The sequence below is a fragment of the Cebus imitator genome, unplaced genomic scaffold (assembly GCF_001604975.1).
Source record: "Cebus imitator isolate Cc_AM_T3 unplaced genomic scaffold, Cebus_imitator-1.0 Scaffold296, whole genome shotgun sequence".
Taxonomy (NCBI): Eukaryota; Metazoa; Chordata; class Mammalia; order Primates; family Cebidae; genus Cebus; species Cebus imitator.
The window spans coordinates 270,679-289,243 of NW_016107611.1; the positions used below are offsets into that span (position 1 = coordinate 270,679).

An 18,565-nucleotide genomic window follows, 5' to 3' on the forward strand; every position below is an offset into this window, starting at 1 on the left:
AGACTGCTTCTCCCAGGTTTTTTTTGCAGTTAGCTGTGGCCACGTATCTAATTTCTCAGCAAAGGCGTATCAATGGAAGCAGTGTGTGGCCCTGGCAGGCCAGGGCTCGTAAGACAACACGTGCACCTCACCAGGCTCCCTGTCCTCTTCTGCCAGCAGGACCCAGGACATGGCCACCCAGTCTGGACCATGGGGGAAACAACAGGCTTAAGGGATGGCCTGGGTCCCCAAATGACTCACCCAGCACTATTATGTGAGTGAGAAACAAAATTCTATTGTTAGAGCCTTTACATTATGGGGTCTGTGAGTAAATACATGGAAACCTCATCGAATATAAGCACGTAGTAAATGTTATCTTTCCCAAAAGACCCCGAGGTTCCCTGAGAAGGAGCCCAGGGGGAACATGTACACACACACACACACACACACACACACACACACACGAACCAACACACACACACCGAACCAACACACACAGAATTTTGGCTTTTATTCTGGCCATCACACATCTACTTCTAAGACAACACAGACCGGCAGTACCCCATCCCCCATGACCACTGTCACAACCCCAATTTCCTCAGCCCCCTCCTCCCACCCCACCCCTTCTGCCAAGCTCCCTGCGTGGGGGCTCTGCCTACACCTCACCCCGGGCATGCAGCATGAAGTGCCCGTGCAGCTCCCCCAGGTTATCGAAGGAATCCTCGCATTCCGTACAGTGGTAGGTTCCCTCCTCCTCCTCTTCCTCCTCCTCCTCCCGCCCAGCAGGTCGGCCCTCCCCAGCCCGAGGTGGTTCCTCCTCTTCCTCCCCAAGGGCCCTGCCTTCAGGGGCTGGTGCTTCCTGGGGGGCTGCAGCAGGGCAGCAGAGCCGGCAAGGTGGGGTTCCCGGTGGGGCCTCCCCAAGGGGTGAGCGGCCACAGAGCTGGCAGGGCTGGGCCGGGGGGCCCGGGGGCTGGGCTGCACGGGGGGCCCGGCGGGATGGGCCACCTCGGCCCCCGCCAAGGCGCTGCTTCACCTTGTAGCCAGGATCATATTCGGGATCGTCAGTGGTCTCCTCTTCCTCCTCCTCCTCATCTTCTTCCTCTTCAGAGTCCGGCTCCGAGAGAGTATATTCTGAATCAGAGGAATGCTCAGGGCCTGGAGGGGACAGATAGGAAGAAACGGTGGCATCAGAGGAAAGAGGGCTAGACCCAGCTGTCTTCTCCCTGAACTCCTATATTCAGACTTGCCACAGTATGGCAAGGGTAGCTTGGGCACCACCCTTCCCTTCCCCACAGATGGCATAGAACAAGGATGGCACCCAGTAGATTCCCTTATCTTTGTGTCAGGCAAATGAATTTCTTGTTAAGAGCTGCATGGGACAGGACTGGGCACCTGTAATCCCAGCACTTTTGGGTGGCCAAGTTGGGAAGATTGCTTGAGGCCAGGAGTTTAAGACCAGCCTGGGCAATAAAGCAAGACTGCATCTCTACAAAAAATTTAAAAATCAGCCAGGCCTGGTGACACACTTCCTGTAGTACCAGCTTCTCAGGAGGCTGAGATGAGACAATCACTTTAGCCCAGGAGTTCGAGGTTCCATTGAGCCATGATTGTGCCAGTGCACTCCAGCCTGGATGACTTAGTGAGACCTCACCTCTTAAAAAAGAATTTTTTTGGCCGGGCACGGTGGCTCATGCCTATAATCCCAGCACTTTGGGAGGCCGAGGTAAGACAGATCACGAGGTCAAGAGTTTGACACCAGCCTGGCCAACATGGTGAAACCTTGTCTCTAATAAAAATACGAAAATTAGCCGGGTGTGGTGGTGGGCGTCTGTAACCCCAGCTACTCGGGAGTCTGAGGCAGGAGAATTGCTTTAACCCAGGAGGTGGGGGTTGCAGTGAGCCGAGATCACGCCATTGCACTCCAGCCTGGGTGACAAAGCAAGACTCCTTCTTGGGCCAGGGGATATAAAAAGAAAAAAAAATTTGTATTGACTGAAAAAGAAATAAAAACCTCCATAAGGAAGTGGGATGGGGGCATTTAGGAAGGACAAAGCAGGAGTAGTGAAAAACCGGCAATAACAAAAGCATCCTTGCTATTGTCGGCGCCCAATTCTTATACATTAACTCACTAAACCCTCAACAACCCTTTGGGGGTGGTACTGTTACTATGCACAATTGATGAATGTGGAAACTGAGGCACAGGGAGGCTAGCTGACTCGCCTGTGGTTAACACAGCTCTGGCAGGAAAAGCTGAACCTGGGCCATGGCAGACGCTGCCAGATCATTTTAGGGAGACAAACATTTGAAAAGGTATTTCTGCAAATTAAAACACACACGCACGCATGCGCAAGCACACACACACACACACACGTACTTTTATATATGTGGCCATGGAGATATATATATATATAGAAAGAGAGTTAGGTGAGTTAAAATATTTATTTATAGGTAACTGTTATGTTTCACAGTTAACAAGGACATGCCTAGGACAAGTTTAGTTTTAAAGAAAAGGGCCTGTAATCCCAGCACTTTAGGAGGCTGAGGCGGGCGGATCGCCTGAGTTCAGGAGTCATGACCACCCTGGGCAACGTAGTGAAACCCTGTCTCTACTAAAAACACAAAAATTAGCCAGGCATGGTGGCAGGCGCCTGTAATCTCAGCTACTCGGGAGGCTGAGATAGGAGAATTGCTTGAACCTGGGTGGTGGAGGTTGCAGTGAACCGAGATCGAGCCACTGCATTCCAGCTTGGCAACAAAGCAAGACTCTGTCTCCAAAAGAAAACAAGGGGAAAAATTTAAAGTTGATGTACAGAAGAGGGTGACATCAGCTGCCGTTATGGGGGCGCACACACAGAGTAATGGTTGGGGACGGGGTCCTGTGACCAGTGAGGGAAGTACCAGATTCTTCGGCCTCTGTGGCAGGAGCCTGCCAAAAGCCTTGCCTTGTATCCATCCCAGCCCCATTCCTCAGTTTCTCCCAGAGCCCAGAGGATCCTGCTACTGCAGCCTGTCCTCCACCCTTGCTCCTGTCATCACAGTGGCCACAAGGCTTCTCACCTTCCCTGACACCCCAGACCCACACCTACCTCAGGGCCTTTGCCGCCCTTTCTGCTGATGTCACTCTCCGCTCCATGTCTCTGTTCAAGTGTCACCTTCTCAGTGACACCCTGGCCACAGAAACCACTCCCCAGCACTCCCTATGCCCCTTACTGTGCTTGATTGTTCTCCATCTTCTTTTGAGACGGAGTCTCGCTCAGTCACCCAGGCTGGAGTTCAGTGGCATGATCTCAGCTCACTGAAAACTCTGCCTCCTGGGTTCAGGCAGTTTTGCCTTAGCCTCCCAAGTAGCTGGGATTATAGGCGTACACCACCATGTCCAGCTGATATTTCTTTCTTTTCTTTTTTTATTTTTTGAGGTAGAGTCTTGCCCTGTCACCCCGGCTAGAGTGCAGTGAAGCAATCTCAGCTCACTGCAACCTCCACCTCCTGGGTTCAAGCGATTCTCCTGCCTCAGCCTCCCAAGTAGCTGGGATTACAGGCACACACCACCACACCCAGCCAATTTTTGTATTTTTAGTCGAGACAGGGTTTCACCATGCTGGCCAGGATGGTCTCGATCTCTTCACCTTGTGATCCGCTTGCCTCAGCCTCCCAAAGTGCTGGGATTACAGGTGTGAGCCTCCACACCCGGACTCTAATTTCTGTATTTCTAGTAGAGATGGGGTTTCACCACATTGGTTAGGCTGGTCTCAAACTCCTGACCTCATGTGATCCAGCCAGCTCAGCCTTTCAAACTGCTGGGATTACAGGTGTTAGCCACCGCACCCGGCCAATTTTTCTCCATCTTCTGACTCACTGCATACAACATTTACTTGTGTGTTTGTTTACTGCCTGTCCCAGAAAGCAGGGACTTGGTTTGGTTCACTGCTGTGGCCTCAGCATCTAGAACACTTGCTTTGTGCAAAGAAAGTACTTAGGACCTATTTGTGGCATGGGTATCTCTGGGTGGAATTTGACAAACCTCTTCGGAGGCCTCACACACACTGTTCCCTCTGGTGGGAATGTCCTGACCTAGTTTTTCCCACCATCCTTTAGAACCCAGTGGGAGGCCTTCCTCTTTGGTGAGGCCGTCCCAGGCCTCCTCATTCCAGGCAGCTAGTCACTTTTTCTACCACCCTCCTGCTGGGTCCCGAGCGTCACCAGCCCGGAACGCATTATAACTGTCTTCTTCTGAACATCCGTCCCTGCAGTTCTCTCCTACTAGTTCCTGCCATTTAAGAATCGTTTCCTGAGGCCTTGGCCTGGGCTGTTCCCCACTGTCCACCTGGTGACCCCCTACTCATCCTTCAAGACCCAGCACAAACTCCGTCCTCTAGGAAGCCACCACCCTGATGCCCCAGCCTCCAGCCAGGTCTCCCTCTACTTTCCCCTGTCACTGTCCTAGAAGCTAACTGTAGTCAGCTGGGCCCCAGGGTATCTCCCTTATCAGACTGGGAACTCCTCAAGGGCAGGTATGATCTTGGGGTTCCCAGCAGAGGACATGCGGGTCAGCGGATGACAGTGGCCCTAAGACCCTGATCTCCCTCCAAGGCCTTAGCCTCTGCTCCTCACCCCTGCCTGGGTGACCCTTTCTTTTTTCTTTTTTTTTTTTTTTTTTTTGAGACAGAGTCTTGCTGTCACCCAGGCTTGGTGTGCAGTGGTGTGATCTTGGCTCACTGCATCCTCCATCTCAGCCTCCCAAGTAGCTGGGATTACAAGCATGCACCACCACATCTGGCTAATTTTTATAGTTTTGGTAGAGATAGGGTTTTATCATGTTGGCCAGGCTGGTCTTGAACTCCCGACCTCAGGTGATCTGCCTGCCTCCGCCTCCCAAAGTGCTGGGATTACAGGTGTGAGCCGCCATGCTCATCCTGACCCTTTCCTTCTCTACTGGCAAAACTCCTGCAACTTTTCAAACCCAGCTCATGTCACTTCCTCTATGAAGGCCTCGCCGACTCCCCACGCCGTCGGTATCCCTCTCGTATGGGTTCCCCAGCCACTGCATTGCTCTCTATCACACCTTTACCACCTGGGCAGCCACCCCGTCCCCACCCATTGACTGTGGGCTCCTTGAAGGCAGGACCTAGGTCTGTCCCATCTCTGTGTCCCCCGCAATGCTGAGCATGAGTCAGCCTCAAAAGACATTTGCTGAATGGCTGCAAACCAGAGGAAGTATCTCTAGCCTCAGGCTGGGATCCCTGTCGTCTCTCCTCCCACCTCTGACTTCATACCACTCACCCTCCAGGGTCTTCAATGCCCACTGTGACATCACACAGTTGGCCTATGACAGGCAATCAGGTCATCGTCCATGGCTACCAGGTGTTTCATGCCTACCGTGACTTCCAGGACCACAAGCCCTTTCATGTCCACCATGTCTTCACCTAAGAAATCTTCAAAGCCCAGCATGCCCCCGGCACGCACGGGATCCTCCATACCCACCACGGATCCCACGCCTCCTGCCTCCCTAAAGACCACCAAATCAACAACGCCCAACAGATCCTCAGTGCCCACCAAGCCAGTGACATCGGTCATGAGCCCAAGCAGTTCCAAGTCCACCAAATCAACCAGTACAAAGAGAGTCCCTTCTAACCGGTCCAGCAGCAGGTCCCGAGTCCGCAGCAAGGCAAGAACACCCAGCAGGGTGAGCACGGACACCAGGACCAACAAAGCCAGCAAGGCCAGCGGCGTGAGATGCCATCAACGGAAGGGCACACATAGCCGGGGTAGGACACCTGGCAGAAGGGGAAGCCGCAGCTCCAAGAGGTCACCCAGCAGGGCCAGCACTCCTGCCAGAACTCATGGTGCCAGACCAGGCATGGCCAGCAGGGTGAGAACTCCCACTTCCCAGCAAAAACAGAGGCAGGGGAAGAGTTACGGCCGGCCTAGAACCAGCAACAGGGAAAGGAGTGACAGCCAGCCGAGAAATATGAGCAAGGAGAAGAGTTACAGCCCACCAGGAAGCTCAGATAGGGGGAGGAGTTCCAAGCTGGCTGTAACTCCCAGTAGAGCCAAGAGTCACAGCCCAACTGGAATTCCCTCCAAGAAGAAGAGTGAGAGCCCATGTCCATCGTCATCAAGGAAGGCGAACAGCTATAGTCAGATGATCACCCGCAGCAGGGAAAAGAGTTACAGCCTGACTAAAGTGTTCAGCAGGGTCAAGAATAACCAGGCCAGCACCCTCTGCAGGCCCCGAAGTCACAGCCAATCTAGAAGCCCCAGAAGGTCAAGAAGTCGCAGTCAGAAGAGGACCTACAGCAGGGTGAGAAGTCACAGTTGGAAGAGAAATCATAGCAGGGCAAGAAGTCGCACCCGGAAGGGAATTCTGAGCCAGAAGGGAAGACATAGCCAGTCTAGAACCCACAGCAAGGGGAAAAGTCAAAACCAGTCTAGAACCCCCAGAAGAGGAAGAAGTCACAACTGGTCTAGAACCCCCAGCAAGGAAAGAAGTCATAGCCCGTATAGAAGCTCCAGCAAAGAGAGAGACCGCAGAGGATCTAGCAGCCCCAGTAAGGACAGAGATCACAGTCAATCTGGAAGTCCCAACAAGCAGAGAGATCGTAGCCGATCTAGAAGTCCCAGCGAGAAGAAGGATCACAGTCAATCTGGAAGCCCCAACAAGGAGAGATACCGCAGCCAATCTAGAAGTCCCAGCAAGGATAAAGATCTCAGCTGTTCTGGAAGCCCCAGCAAGGAAAGAGAGAACAGACAATTTAGAAGCCCCAGCAAGGAGAGAGAGCGCGGTCAATCTAGAAGCCCCAGCAAGGAGAGGGAGTGTGGCCAATCTGGAAGCTCCAGCAAGGAGAGAGAACATAGACAATCTAGAAGCCCCAGCAAAGAGAGAGAACACAGACAATCTAGAAGCCCCAGCAGAGAGAGAGAGCGCAGACAGTCTAGAAGCCCCAGCAAGGAGAGAGATCGCAGACAATCTAGAAGCCCCAGCAAGGAGAGGGAGCGTGGCCGATCTAGAAGCCCCAGCAAGGAGAGAGAGTGCAGATGTTCTAGAAGCCCCAGCAAGGAGACAGAGCGCAGACATTCTAGAAGCCCCAGCAAGGAGAGAGAGCGCAGACAATCTAGAAGCCCCAGCAAGGAGAGAGATCACAGCCGTTCTGGAAGCCCCAGCAAGGAAAGAGGGCACAGACAATCTAGAAGCCCCAGCAAGGAAAGAGAGCACAGACAATCTAGAAGCCCCAGCAAGGAGAGAGAGAGCAGCCGATCTGGAAGCCCCAGCAAGGAGAGAGATCACAGACGTTCTAGAAGCCCCAGCAAGGAGAGAAAGTGCAGCCGATCTGGAAGCCCCAACAAAGAGAGAGATCACAGATATTCTAGAAGCCCCAGCAAGGAGAGAGATCGCTGCCGATATAGAAGCCACAGTAAGAAGAAAGATCAAAGCCAATCTGGAAGCCCCAACAAGGAGAAAGACTGCAGCCAATCTAGAAGCCCCCACAAGGAGACAGAGAGCAGCCAATCTAGAAGCCCCAATAAGAAGAGTAGTTACAGACGAGCCTACAGCAAGGAGAAAGCTCACAGCCGATCTAGAACCCCTAGCAAAGAAGAAAATCATAGCCAATCTAGAACCTCCAGCAAGGAGAGAGATCCCAGTCAATCCACAGTCCCGGGAAGTCCAGACTGGAAGAGATCCCCTAGCAGGACAAGGAGTCCCAGTCAGAATAGAACCCCTAGCAAGACAAGCTGCCACTCCCCATCAACACTTCCCAGTGGAGGCCAAATCCTAAGCCGGGATGACAGTCAAGCCAACGCCACCACCTCTAAGGTCACCTTACCTGGGGAAAGGTCTTCATCATCTTCTTCCAAGCTGGCATAGCCCCCAGTCTCAGCTGGCTCACGGGTCTCTGTCATGGCCGGGGGAGGGGACAGGAGACAGGAGCAGAACAGCAGCTGAGCAGCGTCCCTCCCCGGCCAGCTCTCCACACCACACCTCTGGCCACAAGTTCTCTAACACAGGATGTTGACAGGTAGAGAGGGATGCTGGATAGGGGGAAAAGAAAGGCTGGTGACGATTCAATAAATTTTTACATAGCACTTGTCCCCACCCCAAGCCCAACTGTGTGCTCATTGCTGGGGTGGGGCACAGAGGACCTCAGCTCTGTCCCTGACTGTCTACAGGGCCTTGACTGCAAGCCCTGCCCCTAAGTCTTTTTTTTTTTTTTTTTTCTGAGATGGAGTCCTGCTCTGTCACCCAGGCAGGAGTACGGTGGCAGATCTCAGCTCACTGCAACATCTACCTCCCAGGCTCAAGCAATTCTCCTACCTCCGCTTCCTGAGTAGCTGGAACTAGAGGCTCATGCCCCGGCGCCTGGCTAATTTTGCATTTTTAGTAGAGACGGGGTTTCACCATGTTGACCAGGCTGGTCTTGAACTCCTCACCTCAAGTGATCCACAAGCCTCAGCCTTCCAAAGTGCTGGGATTACAGGCATGAGCCACCACACCCAGCCCCACTCTTTAGGTCTTAATTTTACCATGTGGGCAACAAGGCTGCCTTCTGGCTCTTACTCAGTGGGATAGGGAGAGGTGACATACCAAATATTCAACAGTGGGAACTGGTGTGGGCACCAATCAGAACTGAGAGTGGAGCAGGGCCAGATGCCAGGCATTAATCCTTTAGCCGCTGGGCCATGGGGAGGTCTGGGTTTGAGGGACTGTTCTGGGAAAACGAAAACTGTGTTTTTCCTCTACTCTCATACTACCACTACGACAATCATCAACACAGAAGAATTCTGTGACCAAATGTGTGGGGCTTTTCCCCCCCACACTACACAGCAGACACCAGCTAGGTGTCCCCTCCAATTCAATTCCAACGCTATCCTGGAGTGTCAGATGCCACAGATTGAGGGCTCAGTCCCCAATGCTGCCCCTCAACCCCAGATCCCAGTCACAAGTCCAGGCCTCTAGAACATCTAACCAACTGGCTTCAAGTTGGAGTTCCATGACCCTCTTGGTTCTAAATTTGCTGGAACAGACCCAATGTGGTGGCTCACACCTGTAATCCAAGCACCTGAGGTAGGATCGCCTGAAACCAGTTCAAGACCAGCCTGGGCAACAAAGTGAGACCCTGTCTCTATGAAAAATGTTTAAAAATATTAGCTGGAGCTGGGCTTGGTGGCTCACACCTGTAGTCCTAGCATTTTAGGAGGCTGAGGCAAGTGTATCGCTTGAGCTCAGGAGTTCGAGACCAGCCCGGGCAATATGGTTTCTACTAACAATACAAAGAAATAGCCTGGCCGGGTAGTGCGTACCTGTACTCCAGGAGGAGTAGTACAGTCCTCCACCCAGGTACTCCAGGAGGCTGAGGTGGGAGGACTGCGTGAGCCCGGCTGGGGGTGGAGGGGCAGTGGAGGTTGCAGTCAGCTGAGACTGTGCCACACACCAGCCTGGGTGACAGAGTGGGGCCCTGTCTCAAACAACAACAACCACAATAACAACATGAGTTTCTTTTCTTTCTCTCTCTTTTTTTTTTTAAACACAGTCTCATTCTGTCCCCCATGCTGGAGTGCAGTGGTGTGATCGGCATGATCTCAGCTCACTGCATCCTCCGCCTCCTGAGCTCAAGTGATCCTCCTGCCTCAGCCTCCCGAGTAGCTGGGATTACAGTTACCTGTCCCCAAGGCCAGATAATTTTTGTAATTTTGGTAGAGACAACATTTTACCATGTTGCCTAGAGCTCAAGGGATCCGCCCGCTTCGGCTTCCAAAGTGCTGTGATTACAGGCATGAGCCACCACACCCGGCATTTAAAATAAATGAATAAATAAAAATGTTAGCTCGGGCCAGGTCACTTCTGCCTGTAATTCCAGCACCTTGGGAGGCTGAGGCAGGAGGATCACCCGAGTTCAGGAGTTCAAGACCAGCCAGGGCAACATGGCAAGCCCTGTTTCTTAAAAAAAAAAAAAAAAATTATAAAAAATTAGCTGGGTGTGGTAGCATGTGTTTATAGTCCCAGTTACTTGGGAGGGTGAGGTGGGAGGATCACTTGAGCCTGGGAGACCAAGGCTGCAGTGAGCTGGGACCATACCACTGCATTCAAGCCTGGATGAGCCCTCTTACAAAACAGAAACAAAAACAAACCAACAAAAAACTTGCTGGAGCTGCTCAGAGAACTCAAGGAAATGCTTACTTAGATATACTTGCTTATTAGAGAGTATTACAAAGAACAAAGATCAAGAGACATGTAGGGCAAGGTATAACAGAAGGGGCAGGGAGCTTCCCACTGTCCCTAGGGTGCCATCCTACAAGAACCTCCATGTGGTCAGCTACGCGGAAGCTCTCCAAACCCAGTCCTCTTGGGTTTTGGTTTTTTTTTTTCTGAGACGGAGTCTCATTCTGTCGCCAGGCTGGAGTGCAGTGGCATGATCTCGGCTCACTACGACCTCCACTTGCTGGGTTCAAGCGATTCTCTTGCCTCAGCCTCCCGACTAGCTGGGAGTACAGGCGTGTGCCACCACAGTGAATTTTTGTGTTTTTAGTAGAGACCGGGTTTTACCCATGTTGGCCAGATGGTCTCATCTGTTGAGCTCATGATCCACCTGCCTTGGTCTCCCAAAGTGCTAGGATTACAGGCGTGAGCCACAGCACCTGACCCCTCCTCTTGGGTTTTTAAGGAGGCTTTAAGACAGCCGCATTATGCATGGCCTTCTCTGAAAAGCTCTTAGGACCCACAGGAAGGTGGGGAAGAGAAGAGTCCTGCCCTGGGGCAGGAAGAGGAGGGCAGCCGGAGGTCAAAGAGATTCTGTTTCTTGAGACCTGCCCCTAAGGCCTAAGGCGCACAACATTATAACAAGAGACTGTAACAAAAGCTATGGGAGTTGAGCCAGGAACTGTGGATGAAAACCAATATATTTATACATATAACACCACAGCAAGCCTCCAAAGTGGCAGTTAGGGACAGGGAGTATTTGTATAACAGTGATACACCAATCAATCTGGAAGTATTTTAATATTTAAACAACTGGTATGGCTGCACGGGTTTGTGACTATCATCCTTAGTTCTGTATAAATTGGCAAGCTAGTGTCTATAGCTGTGTAGCACCAAGCAAATAACTAAACTTCTCTAGCCTGTTTCCTTCTCTATAACAAAGGGGCTTCCATGGCCGGGCGCGGTGGCACACGCAAGTCCAGCACTTTGGGAGGCCGAGGTGGGTGGATCACGAGTTCAGAAGATCGAGACCAGCCTGGCCAACATGATGAAACCCCATCTCTACTAAAAAAAAAAAAAAAAAAAACAAAAAATTAGCCGAGTGTGGTGGTGCGCCCCTGTAGTCCCAGCTACTTGGGAAGCGGAGGCGGGAGAACTGCTTGAACCCAGGAGGTGGAGGTTGCAGTGAGCGAGCCGTTATCTGGCCACAACTATGTTCCATGTGATACTTGGGACGTACTTTTCTTTTCTTTTTTTTTTTTTTGAGACGGAGTTTCGCTCTTGTTACCCAGGCTGGAGTGCAATGGCGAGATCTCGACTCACCGCAACCTCTGCCTCCCGGGTTCAGGCAATTCTCCTGCCCCAGCCTCCTGAGTCGCTGGGATTACAGGCACGCGCCACCATGCCCAGCTAATTTTTTGTATTTTTAGTAGAGACGGGGTTTCACCATGTTGACCAGGATGGTCTCGATCTCTTGACCTCGTGATCCACCCGCCTCGGCCTCCCAAAGTGCTGGGATTACAGGCTTGAGCCACCGCGCCCGGCCCGTACTTTTCTAAAAGGCTGTATCTTTTGGATATAATTGTTTATCTGAAATTCAAATTTAGGCATTGTATATTTTATATGGCAACCATACGCCTGCAGCAATCAAGTCGTCCCATTAAGTTACCAAGAGTCAGTGTCCATCAGCCTACACTTTTCCAAGCCCATATCACACAAGACCTCTTCCAGATATTTCAGATGTCAGGTAGGGCCATCACTTGGTTCACAAGTCCCACTCCTACCACGCCTAGGGCAGCCAAACTGAAAGGCAAACAGTGCTGGAGATCCCACAATGCCCTGAGCCTGTAGCAGCCAATTCCCAAGATGCCCCGCGTAAAAACAATAGGCACCCGTACCAATGCTCGGGCAATGAGACCACGGCAAAACCTTCCACTACGGGACAATAAGGGCCAGTTCCCACAATTCCTGTGGCAGTTCTTCCCAAGATGCCTTGGGCCTATAGCGACCACCTTCCCAGACTCCCCGTGTGGAAACGCTCCAAGCCTCTAGGACGGTCAGCGGCAGGTGTGGGATAAAAGAAACCGGTTTCCCACAAGGATCTGGGACACTTCTTCCCAGGATGCACCAGGCCTACAACGACTAGCGGACCGACTCCCACAGCGCTTCAAGGCGGAGCGCTCGGTTCTCCCAGGATGCCCCAGGGCGGCACAGCCGCGCTGGGGGAGAAAAGGAAGCCTGGGTCTTGCCCTCGGGTCACGACGGTCCCAGACCGCCGCAGGCTCCCCGGTGACGGGAGTTGTGGCTCCCATCATGCAGCGGGGCCGTAGCGCCCGCTTCCCGGCATGCCCCGCGCACCCCTGTCCCGGACACTCACCGGCGCCGGCGGCCCCCGCTCCGGCTCTGCGGCGGCGGCTGCACGCCCAGCCTCTGCGCCTGCGCCGCAAATAGGGTAGGAGAGCGCGTGAAGAGCCTAGGGCGCTTGCGCGGCGAGTTGGACTAGTCCTGTAACGCTGTTGGAAGAGGGGCTGTGTGAGTCGGACCGTCGACGAGACCCGCCCGGGGGGCGCTGTGCTTTGCCCCTCACTGCCTGGGTTTACTTGGTACAGTCCGCGGCACGAAGGAACAAGAAAGAAGCTGAAGGGTTCGCGCGTGCGTGTGTGGGGCAGGAACGCGCCTTATAAAATATGGGATGCGCTGCGGGTGGAGGGTGCTAGTTCGGACTGGATCGTGGGCCCGAGGCCTGCTTATTTGCATAATCCTAGTGCGGGACAATGAAAGGCCTCCCGCACTGGAAGGAGTGATTTGCATATTCCCCGGAGGGGCCTTACTCCTGAGCGCAGTGATTAGCATATGGCGGGGGCAACAGAGCAAAGCGCATGCGCGCAGGGACTGCGGACTAATGTGAAGTGGGTAGCCTTGACTTCGTTGGGCATCAGTTTGCATACTGAGAGAGGGCACGAGGGCCAGGACCCCTCCCAACCAGGACAAATGTTTATTGATCTCCTAGGTGTCAGGCCATGTGCTGTCGGGCTCTTTGGTTTCTGCAGTGAAGGAGACACACCCTGCGCCTGTATTCAAGGTGCCCCAGCGGAAGGAGATATACACCTAATTAGATAGCTACTAACCATAAGGTCAGACCTGGAGTGAGGAAGACGGGGGACTTTAGGAGCCTAAGAGGCACCTGCCCCTGCCTATGATTCTTGAAAGGCTGGCTTCCAGGCGGTAGGAACCAACTAGAATGGCAATCATTCTGGCAGAGTGAACAACAGCAAGCGCCAAGGCCCAGAGGCCAAAAATAATGAAAAAAGTACAAAAAGTAGCCAGGGATGGTGGTAGGCGCCTGTAATCCCTGCTACTAGGAGACTGAGGCACGAGGACCACTTGAACCCCAGAGGCAGAGGTTGCAGTGAGCCGAGATTGAGCCACTGCAATCCAGCCTGGGTGGTGGCAGGTTTGATTGAGGAAGAAAGAGCATCTTAGTATGCCTAGAACACAGCTGGAGAGGGGAATTGCTCCTATAGACTAACTCTCGAGTTCAACTGTGACAACATTCCAGTCTTTCTGGAAGCGACTTTGTCACATTCCAGCTTAAAACTCCCCAAAGGGATCCCATTAAGAAAAAAATCCAAAATCTTTATCATCTCCCCGGGGCTATGCACCTGGTCCTGCCAGCTAATTTTTCTGACCCCACCCACTTCCTCCTCCTTCCACTCCTCTCCTGCTCCACTTTGCCCCAAACTCTCTTTACCATCTCAGGCCTTTGCTCTTGCCACTCCCTCCGCCTGAAAATGGTTTTCCCTCTGAGCTCTAAATACCCGCTCTTGTGCTCACCGTTCATATCTTGGCACAGATGTCAATCTCAGAGGCTTTTCCTGATCTCTCTGTAATAGCACTTACACATTTGACTAGGGTTATGGATAAATTGGGATTGATGAGTTGGTGCTGGTTGTAACTGGCATGAAGAGTACAGGGGGCCTGGCATGTCTGCTCACGCCTGTAATCCCAGCAGTTTGGGAGGCTGAGGCGGGCAGATCACCTGAGGTCAGGAGGTTGAGACCAGCCTGGGCAATATGGTGAAACACCACCTCTATTAAAGGTACAAAAATTAGCCAGGGTGGTTTCGGGCATTTGCAATTCTTGCTGCTCAGGAGGCTGAGGCACAAGTATCACTTGAACCCTGGAGAGGGAGAGGTTGCAGTGAGCCGAGATTGAGCCATTGCACTCCAGCCCGGGCCACCCATCGAGACTCTGTCTCAAAAAAAAAAAAAAGAGTACATGGGACTTTATTGTCCTGTCTACTCCTGTGGGTTTGAAGTTTTCCACAGTGACAGTGGCACACCATATATCCATACTCTGCATTTATATTAATAGTTCTTATCACAGTCTGAACTGTGTTTGCTTCCTTGCTTTGAGTGTTTTCCTCATGTAAGCTTCATGAGGGTAAGAATGGAGTTGCCCTTTTTCACTTTGGGTTCTCAGTGCTTACAGCAGGATCAGATTTCAGACTAGTACAGAGCTGTCTTAACACCTAATATTTGCCTGTTTTATTCACCATGGACCTAGAACTTTGAGCAGCACCTGGAACATTATAAGAGGTTATTTTTTAATCTAAAGTTAGAATAATACATCTAAAATGTACATGAATGAATGAGAGGCCTGGGATGACTTGGTCTAGAGGTGATGGGGAGCTAGGTGAAGGTTTTGATAGCTTGACTTTAATTGAGAGTTCCCATGGAGCCTCATGTCTGGGGTAGGGGGAAGCCAGGGTAAGGGTCTGAGCCATGGGATGGGGTAGCTCAGTAGCTATCAAAGAGATGAGACTCCATGACTATTTGGCTGAATAAGTGGCCAAACCCAGGTTTCTTGGGAGGTCGAGGTGCCCTCAATGAGGTCAGGATCTTCTCCTGGCCGGTACTGTCCACTAGCAACCATCACACTCCCCTCTCCCCTCTCCTTTAGTTCCCCTCCCAATGCTACAGCCCTTGACAGCAGGACAGACACACGGCCACCCCAGGCACTTGTTCTCTCCTCAGTTTAATGGTGGTTAGTGAGATTGCCAAATCCCCTCCCCATTTCCCTCCCTGCCCCATACAAAATGTGTGTGTGGTTTTTTGTTTTTTGTTTTTGTTTTTTTAACAAAGGGGGCAAAAGCCAGGAATGGGGAGGGGGGGTGCAATCTGATATTTTCATACAGATTTTTGATTTTTTAATATATTATATATAAAACCATAGAGACCATGTATCCTCCCCAAATTCCTTTCCCCCTCCCCGGGGGGGCCTGGAGGAGAGATGGGGAAGGCCCCCCCAGGAGTGGGTGGAGAGACAAATATGGATGGGACAGACGTTGGGGGAGAAGGTAGAGAGAAGGGGAGTCCAGGAACCTGGAGAAGGGGGTTTGGAGAAAAGGGTTGGGGTTGTCTCCCTCACTGCCCCCATCAAAGTTATGACACAAAGACACAGAATCCCTGTTTCCATGCCCTCCCCCCACCCATCCCCCCACCGTGCAAACATGGCTTTGCAAAGAGGTGCCCAGAGCTCTGTGGAACTCTTAACAATGGCTGGCATGGGGTCTAGGACCCCCAAAGAAATCTGTGTTCCCCTTCCCTGCCCACCCCACCCTTCCCAGAAACTGACCCCCTCCCCACAAGACCTGGTTTTGTAGCCTAGGGGCCCTAGCCTTCCCCCAGTTATCTTTTCCCAACCCAGTCCCTACTGCCCTCCCTGGACTTGGGGGATCTGGACCTTTGGCCCTTGCCCCCTGGGGGACCCAGACCTCTGGGCTCTCACTTCTGGCCCTTACAGAGATCCAGGCATCCAACACCCCCATCCCTGCCCAAGTGTCTGAGGTGTTAGTGGTGGGGGGAGAAGCCCACCATCCCAGACTCTGGTAAATGTCTTTGCTGGTTCCTTGCAGCTGGCAGTGGAGGGGACCCCAGCCCAGGCCCAGGCCTAGGCCTGGGGTGGGGGTAGGGTCAGATGAAGAATTCCTCTTTCCTCTTGTGTCCATCGCTGCCGTTGAGGAAGGCTTCTCTTGCTTCTCCCTGTTCATCCAAGCCACTGGCTTCGTGGGTCAAATAGGAACCTGAGGAGGTGACAGATCCCCAGGGCAGGGGGGACATATTTGAGGATCCAAGAGTTGGACAGAAATATAGGGGAAGCGGGAAACAGACAAGACAGATGCCAGACGAAGGAAGAGGGAGAAACAGAACACACAGGGAGAGGCAGAGAAAGAGGTAAACAGTGGCAGAGAAAGGGGTAAAAGCAGAATTAGGAGGACTCCAAAAGCTCACAGAAAGTGCCACCATTATCCCTTCTCTCTGTCTTTTTTTTTTTTTTTTTTTTAGACGGAGTTTCACCATGTTGGCCAGGCTGGTCTTGAACTCCTGACCTTAGGTGATCCGCCTGCCTTGGCCTCCCAAAGTGCTGAGATTACAGGCGTGAGCCACCGTGCCTGGCTGCATTATCCCTTCTTTTGGAGGTATCCCCTTGCCCTGCTCCCAACGAATTCGCAATTAGGAAGATAAATTGTTTTATTCAAATCCATGCTGTTTTTTTCCTAATTTTTTGTACTTTTAGTAGAAAAGGGGTTTCGCCATGGTGCCCACGCTGGTCTCGAACTCTTGGCCTCCTAAAGTGCTGGGATTACAGGCGTGAACCACCGCGTTGCCCAGCCACAAACTGATGCTCTGAATTCAGCTTCTAAATTCTAACCTTTTTCGAGTCATGTGCCGAAAGCCCCGCCCCCTTTGTAATCTTGGCCGCAGGGGCAGCAGGATTTGGAATCCAGAGCCTAGGTTCCGCCCCCTCGTCACCCTGCCTCTATCCGATCCCCACAATCAACCAACCGCTGAGTCCAGGCCCCGCCCCACTCACCCTTCTGCCGTACCGAGCACCAGACCATGCCCACTAGCACACATATGATCAGAAACACCAGCAGCGCCAGGATGCCGCCCACAATGGCATAGGGAACCGACGTCTGAGCTTCTACCACCGCACCGGGATCTGCCAGAGGGACAGGGTGCAGGACTAGGTCATCAGAGGGCGGTCCCAGTCTGGCCCCATCCCTGCCAAGCTTTCAAGCCATTCTGCACAGGTCTAACCGTGCCCTTTTATGTGCCACGCCCCTCAAAAATTACTGCCACCTTATAGTCCCTTCCTTTTCCAGATGCTTGTTGGTTTGTACACTGCCCGACCCCTTCCCTGAGTCATGTTGCATCTTCCTTTTCTTTTTCTTGTTTACTTCTGCAGAGACGGGTTGGGGTGGGGGGAGAAGTCTCGCTGTGAGGCCCAGGCTGGTCTCAAACTCCTGGGCTCAAGCGATCCTCTGGCCTAAGCCTCCCAAAATGCTGGGATTACAGGCGTGAGCACACAGCCATCCCTTTTCTTTTGACTCAAGTTTCTTCCTCCACTTTGAAACAGAGTCCAAGAAACAGGTCCAAGTCCCTTCCCACCTTGTCTAAGACGCTCCAAGTATTTAAAGTGCTGGGCCCGACTACTTCCAAAATTTCTGCCCCATCGTCATAGAGCTAAACACACAACAGCTGTGTGCTAGAGGCCATTCCAACCACTTTACATATTTAGCTCATATAACCTTCACAACAGCCTTGTGACGTAGATGCTATTATTTGTTTCCACTTTACTGATGGGTAAACTAAGGCTCAGACAGGTTCGGTTATCTGCAGTAGAATGCGGCCAACCCGAATTTGTGCCCCGCTGGCCAGTCTGTCCCAAAACGACAAGAACTCTGTTGGCTACGGACCCCCTGAGTTACGCGGCATCTTTGCCCAAGCTCCACCCCCACCGCCTGGCGCTCCACCCCCACCGCCTGGCGCCCCACCCCCACCGCCTGGCGCCCTGATCCCGGACCGCAAGTCGGCCGCAGCCTGCCCTCACCGTAGACCACGAGTACATAGAGCGCCCTCGCATGGCCGTGCTTATTGGACGCCTCGCAAGTGTAGGTGCCGTTATCCGCGGACACCAGACCCGGCAGCGTGAGCGTCTCTCCCACGGCCTCCGCTCTCTCCGGCAAAGACTCATTCCCGCGGTTCCAGCGGATCTGGTTTGGCCTGGGTGGGGATAAAGTATAGTGAAAGGAACTCAGGTGCCAGCACCCAATTCTGACTTGTCAGGAATCTAGACATGTAACTCTCACCCCACAGGGACCTCCAAATAAGAGGCTTCCTGCTGTCTCTCCTTTCGGGAAAACCAACAGTCCTGGGCCCACTTCCACCATCACTACGGTCTCAGGAATTCTAGCCCAGGCTGATCATGGTGGCTCATGCCTGCAATCACAGCATTTTAGGAGGCTGAGGCAGGAGGGTCGCTTGAGGCCAGCAGTTCCAGACCAGCCTGGGCAACTTAGGGAGACCCTGTCACTACAATTAAAAAAAA

General features: G+C 52.5%; 2 protein-coding genes across 4 annotated transcripts in view; both read right to left on the minus strand.

Annotated features, from left to right (window-relative positions):
- Positions 1–254: 254 nt before the first annotated feature.
- On the minus strand, positions 255–13,131 carry ZNF428 (zinc finger protein 428). The gene is made up of 3 exons (XM_017502322.2): positions 12,549–13,131; positions 7,803–8,007; positions 255–1,134 (listed from the first exon to the last, which is right to left on the minus strand). Exons 2-3 carry the CDS (start codon positions 7,876–7,878, stop codon positions 635–637), a joined length of 576 nt encoding a protein of 191 aa, XP_017357811.1. The 5' UTR covers positions 7,879–8,007; positions 12,549–13,131; the 3' UTR covers positions 255–634.
- Positions 13,132–15,191: 2,060 nt separating this feature from the next.
- CADM4 (cell adhesion molecule 4) overlaps positions 15,192–18,565 on the minus strand; it is a 17,481-nt gene continuing 14,107 nt past the window's right edge. For 2 of the 3 annotated variants that reach the window (XM_017502312.2, XM_037729168.1), the window contains exons 7-9: positions 18,068–18,240; positions 17,048–17,176; positions 15,192–16,256 (exon numbers count right to left, since the gene is read on the minus strand). In XM_017502312.2, the coding sequence (XP_017357801.1) occupies positions 16,147–16,256; positions 17,048–17,176; positions 18,068–18,240 (412 nt within the window). In that variant the 3' untranslated portion in view covers positions 15,192–16,146. Of the gene's footprint in view, positions 16,257–17,047; positions 17,177–17,781; positions 17,979–18,020; positions 18,241–18,565 lie in introns of those variants that run through there. The other variant, XM_037729169.1, reaches the window with a different exon arrangement.